The sequence below is a fragment of the Psammomys obesus genome, unplaced genomic scaffold, assembly GCF_907164565.1.
Source record: "Psammomys obesus unplaced genomic scaffold, mPsaObe1.curated_primary_1811, whole genome shotgun sequence".
Taxonomy (NCBI): domain Eukaryota; kingdom Metazoa; phylum Chordata; class Mammalia; order Rodentia; family Muridae; genus Psammomys; species Psammomys obesus.
In genome coordinates, this window is record NW_026591086.1 from 6,983,259 (window position 1) to 6,997,637 (window position 14,379).

The following is a 14,379-nucleotide window of genomic DNA, read 5'->3' on the forward strand; positions in this document are numbered from 1 at the left end:
ACACACACTCAGAAACAGACCTAATTCTTAGCTTGATGTGTTATGTTTAAAGAATAAGCTTATTTTTTTTTAGGCTTTTATGTAAAGGTTCAGGGTTAAACCTGAAGCCACTGGCTCTGTTTCGTGGCAAGACCATGCTGTCCAAGTCTGAAAAATGACCAAAAGCTCTTTCTCACCTGCCTCCTGAAAAATGCTCAAAGTTTTATTGTTTAGTCCCTTCACCTCACCCCAGCCTTTAATGACCACCTTCCTACCCTGAGAAGGTCCTCTCATGGATCATTAACCTCCTTCACAACTCACAGACAAGCTTTCCTGTTGCCTACACCCCACTTATAAGAAACTGGGCATGATTTGTGATTCCACTATAATTTTCCCATTAAGTCTCCAGTTTATCAGTCTCCTCTCCTACACACTCTGGTCTTTCCCTACCCTTTCTTCCCAGTCCCGCCCCCCCCCTCCCCAACCCCCAAGAAATGAACTGGTTTACCCAGCAGGTTTAATCTTGCTTTGACCAGCTCATTGTTTCAACGTGATTATGAAGCTGCCGGGTTTGAATACACAGTTTATTAATTTTCAGGCATTTGCTGTGTTCCTCTGTGAAGTGTGGTGTGAGTGAGTGAGTGAGTGGGTGTGCAGACAGTAACCAACACTCCTAGAGCTGGCAGAGCCACTGGTGACTAAGGAGACAGTGTTGATGGGTGAGGTCCAGGACCAGGATATAGCCAGTTAACAGAGTGCAGGCCAGCATGCATGAAGCTGTGGGTTCAATCACCAGAACCACATGGTGGCAAGCTCCTGTCATTGCAGCATGAGAAAGATGGAAGCAGGAAGACAGGAGTTCAAGGTCACCCTCAGCTATACCTCAAGCTCAGCCTGGACTACGTGAGACCTTATTTCAAATTTTTATGTTGCCTGGGGAATCATATCATTTTTAGAGGTGAAATAAGATTTGAGAAGTGAAACAGCAAGTTAAAGGGACATGGCCAAGGTCATAGATTTACTAAACGGGAGAGCTGAGGGAACAGCGGAGAGCTAGAGACCTTCAGTTCACGAGGCTCTCGCACTCACGTGCCTCCTTCTGCCTTGGCTCACACATATCAGTGAGAATTCAGGGTGTCCACAGAATCATAGATACACACTGCAAGTGAACACGCACATGCAAAAGTAATGCTGAGCTCTTACAGAGAACAGCCTACTAAAATTAGAGCATCGCTATAATGTGATTAAATTCTAATCTGCATCACATCTCCCTACGAGCACCCAACACCCGTTCCTCCTAGTGGTTCATTAAACAAGCAAAAAAAAAAAAATTAAAGATGAATTTCACAAGTACCTTGAAGGGTCTTTCAAGTGATTTTCCTTTCAGTTTGATCAATACAAAGTTAGCGCTTCAGCGTGTGAAAATAGCTTTTCCACACATCCCTGCACACACAGTCTCTCTCTCACACACATATAAATCATTGGCAGCAGGTACTCTCAATTTGCTGGAAAATATTTCTAAGAAGTCAAAAAGCTCCAGCTGAATAAGCGTACCCGCCGATTGGCTAAACGGACCAGTTGAAGGATCTGATTGGTCACTGATCCTGAGGACCGATAAGACGGCTATAAAATCCCTGGGTGCAGCTCTTGGGCCCCCAGTTTGCAAAAGCCAGAGGTGCAAGGAGAAGCAGCAGCAGCAGCAGCAGCCAGCCAGCCAGCCAGCTAGCCAGCCAGCCAGCCACACACACACAAAAAAATTCCTCATCAAATCCTCACCTAAGCTCTCAGTATATCCAGCTCCACATCTTCACTCAAGCCGGGAGAGGGAAAGAGGAAAGGGGGGGAGGAAAAAAAAAAAAAAAAAGCCAACAACTTAGCGGAAACTTCTCAGAGAATGCTCCAAAACTCAGCGGTGATTCTGGCGCTGGTCATCAGCGCTGCCGCAACGCACGAGGCGGAACAGAATGACTCTGTGAGCCCCAGAAAATCCCGAGTGGCAGCTCAAAATTCAGGTAAGCAAGCAAACCCAGGACCGGTTTCCTCCCCCCCCCCCCCCCCCCCCCCCCCAACGACCTCTCCCCATTTGCCTTTCCTCACTTTTGCATGTGTGTGCGTGCGTGCGTGCGTGCGAGTGTGTGTGTGTGTGTGTGTGTGTGTGTGTGTGTGTGTGTGTCTGGTCTCGGTAATGAATGTGCTTCATGCCTGCTAGTACTGTGCATTGCCAGTGTAATCCAATAGCCTTAGGAAGTGGAGTTCCTTTGTTTAATAAATTGCATGCAACTAACGAAGAAGCCGGGCGCTCTGCTGAGGGTATTTCATTGCATAAGCCCAGCCTGACTGCCTGAAATCTGGCACGTACCCTCTTGTTGGGGGGAGGGGGCGGGGAGAGGCTTGAATGTTGGCACGCCTCGCAGCGGCTCTCCACACTCCACGAGCCGGTGTGAAGGTGCTGCGCCGCGTACCTGCTGCGGCCCCTCTCCCTGCTCCTTTAAGACCTTGTAACTTGACTTCTCGACCGCTTCATCCAGCACACAGACAAGTGCCCTCCTCACACTGATTTGCGGAACCGTAGTCCTCGAGTCTGGGGGGCGGGGGGCGGGGGGAGGAGGAATCAGGGCGGATTCAGAAAGAAGGGAGAAAAAAAAAAACCCTACACACCCCATTCCCTACACGCCTGCCTATCTGCCTCCCCGCCCTCACCGACTCCATTCAATCGCCCGTGCAGCCCACGGCCCCTAGAAGGAAGTGCATTTGTGAACCAAAGCTGTTCTTTCTCCAAGAGGAAGGTCTTACTTTCGGCCTGACTCCAGCACCAGATAACTGTATATATGGTCCCAGCCTCCGGAGGCAAAGAGGCATTAGGACCCTTCTGCCCTTTGACTTCTGCTCCCCACTCACTCCTTTCCCTAACTGTCAGCAGAGATGAGACCGCAGGTGTCAAATGCTGCAGATGCTCCCTCTTGGAAGAGCTCAGGTCCCTGCCGAGAGGAGGCCTTTTGCCTGGCTTCCTTTTGTACTTAGTTGCTATAGCGATGCCGTGATTCACAATTCAAGCCTGCCTAAAACAATAGCAGCCCTAATGCATATTAAAACTGCTTAAAGCAAAGTTATAATTTGAACCCGTGGAAATATATAATTAGGGAAATGACTTGTAACATCCCAGAGGCTGCGGGGTGGGGGGGGGGGGAGGCTGGGGGGGAGGCTGGGAAGCCTAACCTAACCAAACCATGCTTTTGATCTGGGAGGAGAATCCTAAGGTATGAAGGCTACAGATCATTGCTTGCTGAGCTGCCTGCCAGAACACCCCTCCTTCTGTGGGAAAGAAATTACTTTTATGGCAGATCTTATCCAGAATGCAGAAAGCCTGGTGCAAGTTCTTTGCGGTTTTCTTCCAGCCTTGCACAAGGGGTGCCTTGGACTTGTCACTCCACACCTGTGTTTCTCCTTTTGGAAAAGAGGCTTTTTAATATGAGGGCTTATTCATACCTCTGAGCACCACCAGGCTGTGGTTGAGGGGGGCTGGGGTGGATACAAAGGGTTCCGATTCCTTTCTGCCAATGCCCTCTTTGGGAAGGGTCTCCCTCCAAACGGACTCAGCAAATTATTCTCTGTCACTTGGATTTCAAAACCATGTTTGTTTGTTTTTTTACTCCAGATTCTCTGGACATCCCCCACCCCCCACCCCCATGCACACACACCTCATCATGAGTCTGACCTTCGGTCATTGCCCTCAGCCTACCCATGCTTTCAAGTCCCGAGTGACAGCTTTGATTCCTGTCACCACCAGAAGGCACTGTGAATTACAAGGTCTCTAACGTTACTTCTCTAGCCATCAAAACGCGTGGAAGGGTGAGGCCCAGAAAGCATGTGCCTGAGGGGGGAAGCATCTCCTTTACTCTGACTCTTGGAAGGAAAAGGGGCCTGTCCATCCCTTTCTCACCCCCACTTTTCTTCACATTGTTTTGTCTAATGGAGCCCAAGCTCAAATTTGAGGACAAGTTCAGATCCTGGGCACTTGGTATTGGCCTCTACACCAATTGGATCCTACCCAGAGCCCCTTTGGCTTGACCCAGGCTGGTTCTGCTTGTCTCTTCCAGCTGAAGTGGTTCGCTGCCTCAACAGTGCCCTGCAGGTTGGCTGCGGGGCTTTTGCATGCCTGGAAAACTCCACGTGTGACACAGACGGGATGTACGACATTTGTAAATCCTTCTTGTACAGTGCTGCTAAATTTGACACTCAGGTAACGCAACCTCTGCTCCCACTGGCTATTAATTGTCTTTTAACAGAGTGCTCATTACTATTCTTAGGAGACACCTCTGCTTCCAAGCTTCCTACTCAGAAGGCTCATCCCAGAGTGTAGACAGACAGACAGACACACACACACACACACACACACGCGCAGAGAGAGGCAGAGACAGACAGACAGACAGCAGGGGCAAGCACACAGTTTAGACCAGGAATAAGGAGTTGACAGAGACTGGCTTCTATCTATCATGAGGAATGACTAGCAAAAAAGCATTTCTACTTTGTAAGAAAAAAAAAAAAATGCTCTCCTCTGAATGCCCTAGCCTGCTATCTGAAATTCCGAGTTATCAGTCTTAATCTCACGAACATAAACTGATTCTAACCATCTTCACACCTCAGAACAGTTAATGATGGCTTCCTCCCATCTCATTCCCTTTCTGTGGAGCTGACTATTCAAGATAGTCCAACGGAGAAGGGATTTTCTCATTTGATTCTTGGTCATGCTATTAAAGTCAGTCAGTCCCCTTAAAGGTCCCTGGGTCATAGACCCAGACCTCTATTAGCAGGTCAAACTAACGCTTATCTTCTCATCCCTGGCAGGGAAAAGCATTTGTCAAAGAGAGCTTAAAGTGCATCGCCAATGGGATCACCTCCAAGGTCTTCCTTGCCATTCGGAGGTGTTCTACTTTCCAGAGGATGATCGCCGAGGTGCAGGAGGAGTGCTATAGCAAGCTGAATGTTTGCAGCATCGCCAAGCGCAACCCGGAAGCAATCACTGAAGTCATACAGCTGCCCAATCACTTCTCCAACAGGTACCTCATGGGTCCTCTTCTTCACAGTTGGGGTGGGGGAAGGAAGGCTTGCCAAGAAAGCCAGAGCAATAATTTTTCCTCTAGTGTTAGACTCTCCTCAAACAGCTAGCAGAATGGCTGGTTTGCAGTACTCCTGGGTGCATTTCTTTGTCCAGTTTCTTACCATAAGCCTGAGGGAACAGTGAATCCTCTGGAAAGTACCTTTTGAAACATCAGGTTTGGCTGAAACCACGGCAAAGCAACAGAACAATAGGCCATGATAAAAACCCCCTGGTCAAATGTCAGAGTTCAGACTTTTATTAACTTTGTATATATTTCAAGTTACTCCCAAAGCCAGATATTTCAGTGGCTAATGCAGAACAAGCCATCTTATTTCTCCAGGACTTGGATTTTTTTCTCTATGAAAAGCAAAATGGCTTCAGGGAACCATTCTCATGTTTCCTTTAGAGCCTTATGTCATGCCAACCCTCTAAGCTCAAGATTTCCCAGAATGATGAGCTGGTAGCTACCAAGATCACATTTGCATCTCAGGTGACCCAAAGCCTTCTGGGTTCACACCATCTAAGCTCCAGATCTTGCAGTGATGTTGACATCGAAGTCTTTGCCAGGCAGAAATGAATCCCTGATACATAGGAGACCCGGCATCCTGGTCCACTATGAAAATCTTGGAAAGATGTCTAACAAGAGGTGAGGGATGGTGTTTGGCAGGACAAAGACAAACAGAATCAATAGTTAACTATAAGCCAGTTAACAATGGCCTGTGGAGATGCTCTAAGCCAAATCCTATGATTGGATGAAATCTCATGATTCTCTGACTCTCACACCAAGTCTCCATGAACTCACAAGGAACAGTTGTGTTATTCTGGTCCCCTAAGAGTTACCAGATACTTAATCTGATACATCTCCTAGCCAAATGGCCCTATCTTTCTGAAAGTGACAGTGGTCAAGTCTATCTGGGGCTCTGTCCCTAACATGACAATTCTGTGACATGTGGGAGCGAGTCTCAACTACAGGTTAGTGGCCTACTGAGCCACAACTCAAGTAATATAAATCTACCAAGAATTCAGCTCTACAAGAATTCTTACTGTTTTTCTCAGTAAGAAATTTCCTCAACTCCATTTTCCTCAAGTGGCTTGTCTCGCTAGATCAACTTCAAATTTTAGAATTCTCCTAGGAAGATTCTTGTTGAAGAAAGGAAGGCTTAACACTTGGCTATTTTTTTGGAGACTAACCCTTTTCCATAAGGGAAAGAAATGAAGAGTTCTTGGTAAGACAATGGAATGGCTAGGGACAAAGGATGTAGTTATGTAGCATTTTAAAGGGAGGGATATTAGCAGACTTATCAGTACAAGTTGTTAAAGATTCTGGACACATATGATCTCTAATGTGGCAGGTGGCCAATTTCAAGGCTATACTGAGCTGACTATTTCAATTAAAGTTGCATTTCCCCTTGCAAAAAGAGAGTCACTGTGCAAAGAAAGCCCAAGAGGAAACTTAGGAAAGGAGCTCTTAGCCAGACCATTATTCTTTCTCCAAAGCATCTTGTTTGCAACGCCTTCAGAAAAATGGTCTAGGCACAGTCTCTTTATCTCCTCTTGTTCACGTTTAGTAGCAAAGATCAGTGGGAGAAAGGTGGCATGCTCTTAAGCACCAGAATCTCTCATGCATTGCTTACCTTTTTCCAAGTATTTCACTTCAGTGTTCAGCAGGACTGGAATGATTTCCTTTCTAGGCGGAGCTTCATCTGCTCTATTTCAGCTCCTTGCTGCCTGAAACATCCTGCTTTCCCAGCCTCGGGCCCAGCAGAGACACATGCAAAGTCCCTGCCAGTTGGCAAAGATTTACAAAGGGAAGTAGTTACAGGTTCATTCCACCTTCCTGTGGTTTGTCTAGCATGAGATTTAGGTCTGGGAGAAGACAAAAGCTTGACTGGACCGAAAGGCAGAACAGGGGCGTGTGTACATACCAAAGGTGCATCCAGGGAGAGAAGTAAGTGGGAAGTATCCCCTGCCTTGATTTGCAGCCCATACTTTCAGTCTGCAGGGAGGCAAGGAGGATTGGTGGCATGGGCAAAACACGATGATGCTTGGGAACCAATAGGACCAACCCAGGTCCAGAGTGGGAAAAGTGACAAAGCGTCCAACTCTCTAGGGCACGGATTGGGAACAGGAAACAGAAGAATAATATTGATCAAGGGAAACAAAGGACTATTTATAAACTCTCACACAGAATGTTCCTAGGCAGAATGTGTGTATTTGGGTAAGCATGGCTGAAACTGTAGCTATGGAGAATGTCTGATCTTATTCTTTACCAAGTATGTTGGGGGGAGGGGGTCAAGGATAAAATTTTCAAAGTGAGAAGAAAGATCTGTGCTTCATACAAAGTCCTTCCAGACCAGAAGGCTTAATCTGCTGCCTCATTGCGGTGTGTAACCTCATGCTATAAATGCTGTCAGGCTAAAGAAAGGAATCATCCCAACTACCCTTACAAAAGGGGGTTTCTTCTGCTGAGTGGTAATGTTTTTGTTAGCCTGGGAGGGAAAATGTACATTGAATCCTAAGAAACAAAATACCGCAGCTGAATGAAGGTGACAGCTTTGTAGCCTCTGCTGCCCTGTTTAGCTGACTGAAGGACAGAGGTTCAGCGACATGAGCAACCTGCTGAAGGTCTCACAGCTTGGTTAGTCACCAAATAGGGTCCAAAATTCACATGGCCTTGAGCCAAGCTATTTCCATTTCTACTTCAAATGAAGACAGCCAGAGAAACCCTGCAAGAAGTCCCTGCAGCCCCAAAAATAGAATACCATGAATAACTAAATATACAAGCACTGTGGTGTTCGGCAAGGAATTTAGTGTGCACTCTCTCCTGAAAGAAAAGACACGTCCCTCCTCAGAGCTACAGGGCTATCTCCTGCCTACCGTCAGATGTGTTCATTTATCCCTCAATAGCTAGAGTAACTATATGTTCTTGGTACAAAAGGCTGCTCAAAAAATATATGGCTATCGCTAAGTCAACTTTTGCTGGAGGCACAGCCTCTTAAAGCATCTGTGTTGCTTAGCAACCCGTAGTAAAGGTCTTCTCATTGGCCTGCACGGTCCAGAGGCGAGTGCCACATTCCAGTCTCGTTGGAGACAACAGGGTTAGCTGAACTGATATCAGGCAGTCTGGCCTGTGTTTTAGCTCCTGAGGAGCTCCTAACTGAGCCATCTATAATTCCCTATTTTAAAATGTTCTCTCAGCCTACTGCACTGATTTACCAAAGCCCCCTCAGGGAAGCAGAAGTTACTAAGAGCAGGCAGACTGACAGGAATCATTGCCAAGAAGACCCAAGAGCAGGTATCCTGTCTAGTTCCTCAGAGAAGACAACAGCAAAGGCAGGTGTTCCCAGAGTTGGCACCAATGGGCTCCCAAAGCTGTACACTAGCTACACAAGCTGAATTTCTTTAGGCAGTTTAGAATTCTCCATCCATACAAGAACTTCCGATTCTGTCCAAGAAGAAACTTTCCATTCTTCCTGTTCCTAAAGAGCAATCACATTTTCCAGCCCATTTGAAGGCACATGGGCATGAAGAGTTCTTTCTAGATGTGGAAGGGTTAACTTCTCTGAACTATAAAGTCCTTTACTTTATCCTCTAAGAACTAACTGCCTTATAAAATAGACCCCAAGATGTCGGGGAGCTAAGTCCCGCAAGAGCCCAAAAATTAGTAGATGCCTAGATATGAATGAAGGTACAATTGTTTTTTCTTTTCTCAGTTTTTCCAACACTAGTTTTCTCCCCATTCCTCCCTCCAAGTAAAGCTCAGCTTGACTCGTATTCTTTGTAATTCCAAAGGGTTGGAAAATGTTCCTCTGAGCCAGAGAAGCCCAATTTCACTCACAGCTGGATATAATTGTCCCTGACAGGAAGTCTGTAGCCAGAACTATGGGCAAATCAGACGCTGTTCCTCTCTTTCTCTCCATCCCCGACTTCACCCTCTCACCCAAAGAAGGGTGACTGCTTTGCCTCATTATTCACGACATACTGTTCACTGTCCATCCTTCAAAAGACCTCTCTAGAGGTCAAGCTCTTCTAGCTAGATGCTTGCTCCTATGCTCTTGGAGTTGAGTTAAAAATAAACAGGATTGTTTTCCCCCTGGATGATCCTGTGGCTCCTGTGATACCCTCCTTGAAAGGGATCTCTCCATATCAGTATAGCAGGTTGCTGTCGCCAGGAGAGTCTCCTGTCAAGGAGCACAGAGCTAAGGGGTTTGCACAACCACCGAGCCACAGAAATGTCCCAAGTCTCTTTGGAAAACACCTGAACTGTACAAGTTGTTTAGAAGTTTTAAATACAGATGGTTCAATCCTTTCACAACCATAACACTTAGTTGCACTGTTTGGGACATTCAGAGAAATCATTGCATACATGAAAGTCACTTATACCAAACATAAAGGTCTTCGTCATTAGGGATTTTGTTTGTTTGCTTAAAAGTCTACCAGAACCACGGGGGAGGGGTTGTTTTTTTATTGTTGTTTGTTTGTTTGGGTATTTTTTTGAACAACAGAAGAATAGTTTTATGTTCTTTTCAGTTGTTATAGTAAAAAAATATTTCTATATCCATACAAGCATAGAGGCAAATGGTGAGACCTAAGAGAAGGTCAGTGTTATACATGGTGAAGGTGGATGTGGTCTTCTCAGGCAAGAGTCACCCTGTTATTTAAATTGCATTTTCTCATGACAAAAAAAGTAATGTTGAGCAGACAATACAGCTTGATGACACTCAGCCACTTGCCTACAAAGACTAAGGACATCCATCCAGCCCTTTAAGAAGTTTTCAAAATCTAGCCGGGGTGGGGGTGGGGAGAAATAGTCGTGAGGCCATTAAATGTTGGTGCTTGAGGTGATAACTAAACTCTGTGAGGTATTCAGAGAAGAAAGAGGCCACAAAACTCTGAACAGTGTGAGAGGATTTCATGGACTCGCAGAACCATGGACCGTTAAAGGCCATTAATCTTTCCTTCAAGCACCCTTGCTACCAAGTGTTTGGCTGCAGAAAGCCACTATATGCCTTTGAAGGAAGCCTCAAAATAGTCAGTCGTCAGTCATCAGCCTTTTCAAGACTGGCTGAGTGGGTGTAAGGAAAGTAAATTTCACAGGAAAATGCATGGCTTTCGACCAAAGTTTAGTTAGAATGTACATTCATATGCACATACACTTGAGCACACACAATCCCAGGACAAAGAGAAGTTGCAAAAAGACATCCAAATAACTGTCAATTCATGCACAGTGATTTAATGCTAACACAAGTTTAACATTTAAGACCTACCTGTTATACTCATTTTATTTGACTAAGTCCTCTTATGCGATTAATTCATTGTGTGGCTCTGAGCAAGCAGCTCAATTTATTCTCTACAGCATGAGAGCATTATTGTGTTGTCCCATTTCTCCCTGAGAGACATTGTCTTCCAGAATTTCATACGTTACAGTCAGCCTACTACTGTTCAGTGGGATCTAAATCTCTTGAGGTCTAAACAAGGAGATGGACTTTCTGGTGTTGTACAGTAAACCCAGAGCGCAGAAGGAAACCAAAACCAAAGCCACCTGCAGCTTTGCATAGTTGGAACATTGATGTCTGAACCTGGTCCTTGGTTGGCTTTCCCTAGTGAGAACCTTTTTTTCTCAATGCAGATACTACAACAGACTTGTCCGAAGCCTTTTAGAATGTGATGAAGACACGGTCAGCACAATCAGGGACAGCCTTATGGAGAAGATCGGGCCCAACATGGCCAGCCTCTTCCACATCCTTCAGACAGACCACTGTGCCCAGACACACCCGAGAGCTGACTTCAACAGGAGGCGTACAAATGAGCCACAGAAGCTGAAAGTCCTCCTCAGGAACCTTAGAGGTGAGGGGGATTCTCCCTCCCACATCAAACGCACCTCCCATGAGAGCGCATAACCAGGGAGAGGTATTCACAGCCTCACCAAACTAATAGCATTTTAGGGGTGTTGACACACCAACTTTGAGTGTACTGTGCCTGGTTTGATTTTTTTTCTAAGTAGTTCCTATTTTCTATTCCCCCTTAAAGAAAATTGCATGAAACTAGGCTTCCGTAATCAATATCCCAACATTCTGCAATGACAGCATTCTTCCCAACAGAATACGTGTGATCATTCTGCCTCTCCTTGAGAGAACATAGCCTCTTTTATCCCCCCCCTTTGAATTCTTTTCCCAGATCCCTATCAACTCTCCTCAAACACAAAACGTTCATGTAACTGCCCAGTCGTTGAAATCTGAAGATGTAGAGCCCGTAAGAATGGTCACCCAGTAGAGTTAGCCAATACGAAACAACTTTATTTAAATGCATGTCTTAAATGCTCATAAATATGTTAAATGGAATTCGTGTTATGAATCTGTGCTGGCCATGGACGAATATGAATGTCATGTTTGAATTCTTGATCTCTAATGAGTCTTATGGTCTCTCTCCTCCAATGTCTAACTTCCTTTCTGACATATTTACCAAATTGCTCAAACCTGGTTCTCCAGCCAGGTTTTGAGCCAGCATCTTCTTGCATCTAATGAAAAACAAAAAGCTAACATCTTTATGTACTGTAACTGCTCAGAGCTTTAAAAGTATCTTTAACAATTGTCTTAAAAACAGAGAATCTTAAGGTCTAACTGTGGAATATAAATAGCTGAAAACTATTGTACTGTACATAAATTCCAGAGGACGCTGCTTAACAGAGCAGTCTATAAGAACTTTATTGCATATAGATTTAGTTTTGTACCTTAGCTTTATTTTCCTTTTCCTGGGAATGGAATAACTATCTCACTTCCAGATATCCGCGTTCATGCTCCTTGTGGCCTTTTTTATAACTAAGGGGGTAGAAGTAGTTTTAACTCAACACCAGAACTTAAGATGGGCCTATATGAGATAGGAAAACCCAACAGGTTATCTGAAGGACCCCAGGTAAGATGTTAATCTCCCAGCCCACCTCAACCCTGAGGCTACAATTGACTTAGATATTTCCTGAAACACCTCTGTCACATCCAACTGGGAATTACAGGAATCAAAAAGACCATTCCTTTGGGCTTGGACCACTGAGTGTGACAAGGCCTACTATCCCCTTGGAAGTGGCAGTTCTTGGCTCCTCACGTTCCAACGGTGCCTGGCACTCTGGTAAATGATGGTGTGGGTGATTTCTTCCACTAAGCCAATCAGGAATGAGTCAATCAGCCCTTGGGTCTTTAGTCCGGGGAACTTGGGCTTAGGGGATATAAATAACCCTGGGATGTCCAGCCTTAATAGGACTCCTCTTACATTTATTTTTTTTTTTTTTGTCCTGTAACACGCTGCCCGCCAAAGTAGTCCTGGCAGCTGGACCATCTCTGTAGGATCTTTAAAAAAAAAAAAAAAAAGAAAAAGAAAAAAAAAAGAAAAAATATGGAGAGAATGAAGGAGGGCATAAGAGCTGGTGGTTTGATCATTTCCGCTGTGATGTTTACAAGATGGCAGCCACCAAAGCCAAATGATTAACCTGTCTACGAACAACAGTAGTTTCTCAGGGTCATTGTCCTTGAACCCAACAGCCCCTTATGAGTGTCACTGCTCACCAAAGGTCAATGCTGAGAGAGGACGAGGGAGGGGCTGCTCCAAACTCACTTGCGTAGAAACTATTGGTGCTTGACTCTCACTAGGCTACACCCCAGAGTTGACCAAATTGAGTGATCGGGACCCTGGTGGGAGGAGGGAGGGTACCTCTCCAGGGAAATAAAAAGCAATACAACTTTACCACAAAGCCTTTAAAACCAGTAACATAGTGCTCAAGGACCAAGTTCAAGTGCAGCAGCAGCAGTAGCACAAATGCTACCGCCTCTGTCCCCACAGCCTCTAAGCTGCTGGCATCAGATTGTTAAGGGCATTTTTATACTTAGAACTGTCCCATCCCCAGGTCCCAGACAAATGGACACTGCCTTAGCCTCTTGGAAATCAGGTAGCACATATTCTAAGCTAGATTCACCCCTCTCCCCCCAACTTCTTACCCCAGGCAAGGCTGACTTCTTTGAACCAGAAGAGCTAATCAAGTGTGTGTGTTGTGCATTTTTTGCAAACCTACTAAGCCAGAACCCCAAAGTGGCAAGTAGCTTATGAGAATTCCTAGTAAAATTCTCCCTTAACTTCAGTTTGGTAGATTTTCTTTCTCTCTATTCTCTTTGTTTATTTTTGCTATGACCTCTTCAAGCCATGGCATACCCTCTTTTCACCCCACAGAGACATTGGTATATGTGTCAACAATACATATATCTACACATACGGAAAGAAGCAGTTCTCACAACGTTGCTAGTTTTTTGCTTCTTTTTTTTTCCCAACCCTGGCCCCCCCCCCCCCCTCCTCCTTGAACTTCCAAAGCTTTGTCTCGTGTTTGCTGCAGAGTGATTCGGGGGCTGACCTAGACCAGTTTGCATGATCTCCTCTCTTGTGATTTGGTTGCACTTTAGAACATTTTTTGTGCCGTTATATTTGCATTATGTATTTATAATTTAAATGATATTTAGGTTTTTGGCTGAGTACTGGAATAAACAGTGAGCATATCTGGTATATGTCATTATTTATTGTTAAATTACATTTTTAAGCTCCATGTGCATATAAAAGTTATGAAACATATCATGGTAATGACAGATGCAAGTTATTTTATTTGCTTATTTTTATAATTAAAGATGCCATAGCATAATTTGAAGCCTTTGGTGAATTCTTCTACGATAATAATAATAATAAAGTGTTACGTTTTATTCGTTTTTTCCCCCCATGTCTTTCATTGTTATTCTTTAAAAGCTTCTTGGGCCAGCAAGATCTCACTTGAGTAAAGTTCTTGCCTGTTTACCCGAGTTCAATCCCCAGAACCCACATAAAGGTAGAAAGAAAGAAAGAATATACTCCACAAAGTTGTCTTCTAACCTCCACAGAGGTCCTGTGGCATGCACATGTCTACATGTCTATACATACACACACACATACATACATAAACACACATGCAAACATACTACTAATAAAGTGTGTCCTTTTTAATTTTTTGAGAATCTGTAACTATGAATTCACTATCTCATTCATTTTCTTTAAAGTCACTAATCATGGGTCAATATGATTATGAATATAGTTTAAGTCAACATATGCCAAACATCTTTAAAATCATCCAGTAGCTCCCCTTACCATCATGATAAAATTTAAACCCAGGGGCTGGGAGAGGCCTCAGGAGATGCCGCACAAACATGACAACCTGAGTTCAGACCCCAGGCATGATCGCATGTGTCTGTAACTTAACTCTGGCGAAGCAGAGCTAAGAGGGGCCTTGTTGCTCACAG

The 14,379-nt window shown here is 44.7% G+C and overlaps 1 protein-coding gene across 1 annotated transcript; it reads left to right on the plus strand.

Moving 5' to 3' along the window:
* The first annotated feature begins 1,639 nt into the window (after positions 1–1,639).
* Stc1 (stanniocalcin 1) lies at positions 1,640–13,737 on the plus strand. Its single transcript, XM_055609534.1, has 4 exons — positions 1,640–1,991; positions 4,077–4,219; positions 4,825–5,036; positions 10,707–13,737. Exons 1-4 carry the CDS (start codon positions 1,874–1,876, stop codon positions 10,975–10,977), a joined length of 744 nt encoding a protein of 247 aa, XP_055465509.1. The 5' UTR covers positions 1,640–1,873; the 3' UTR covers positions 10,978–13,737.
* Positions 13,738–14,379: the final 642 nt, after the last annotated feature.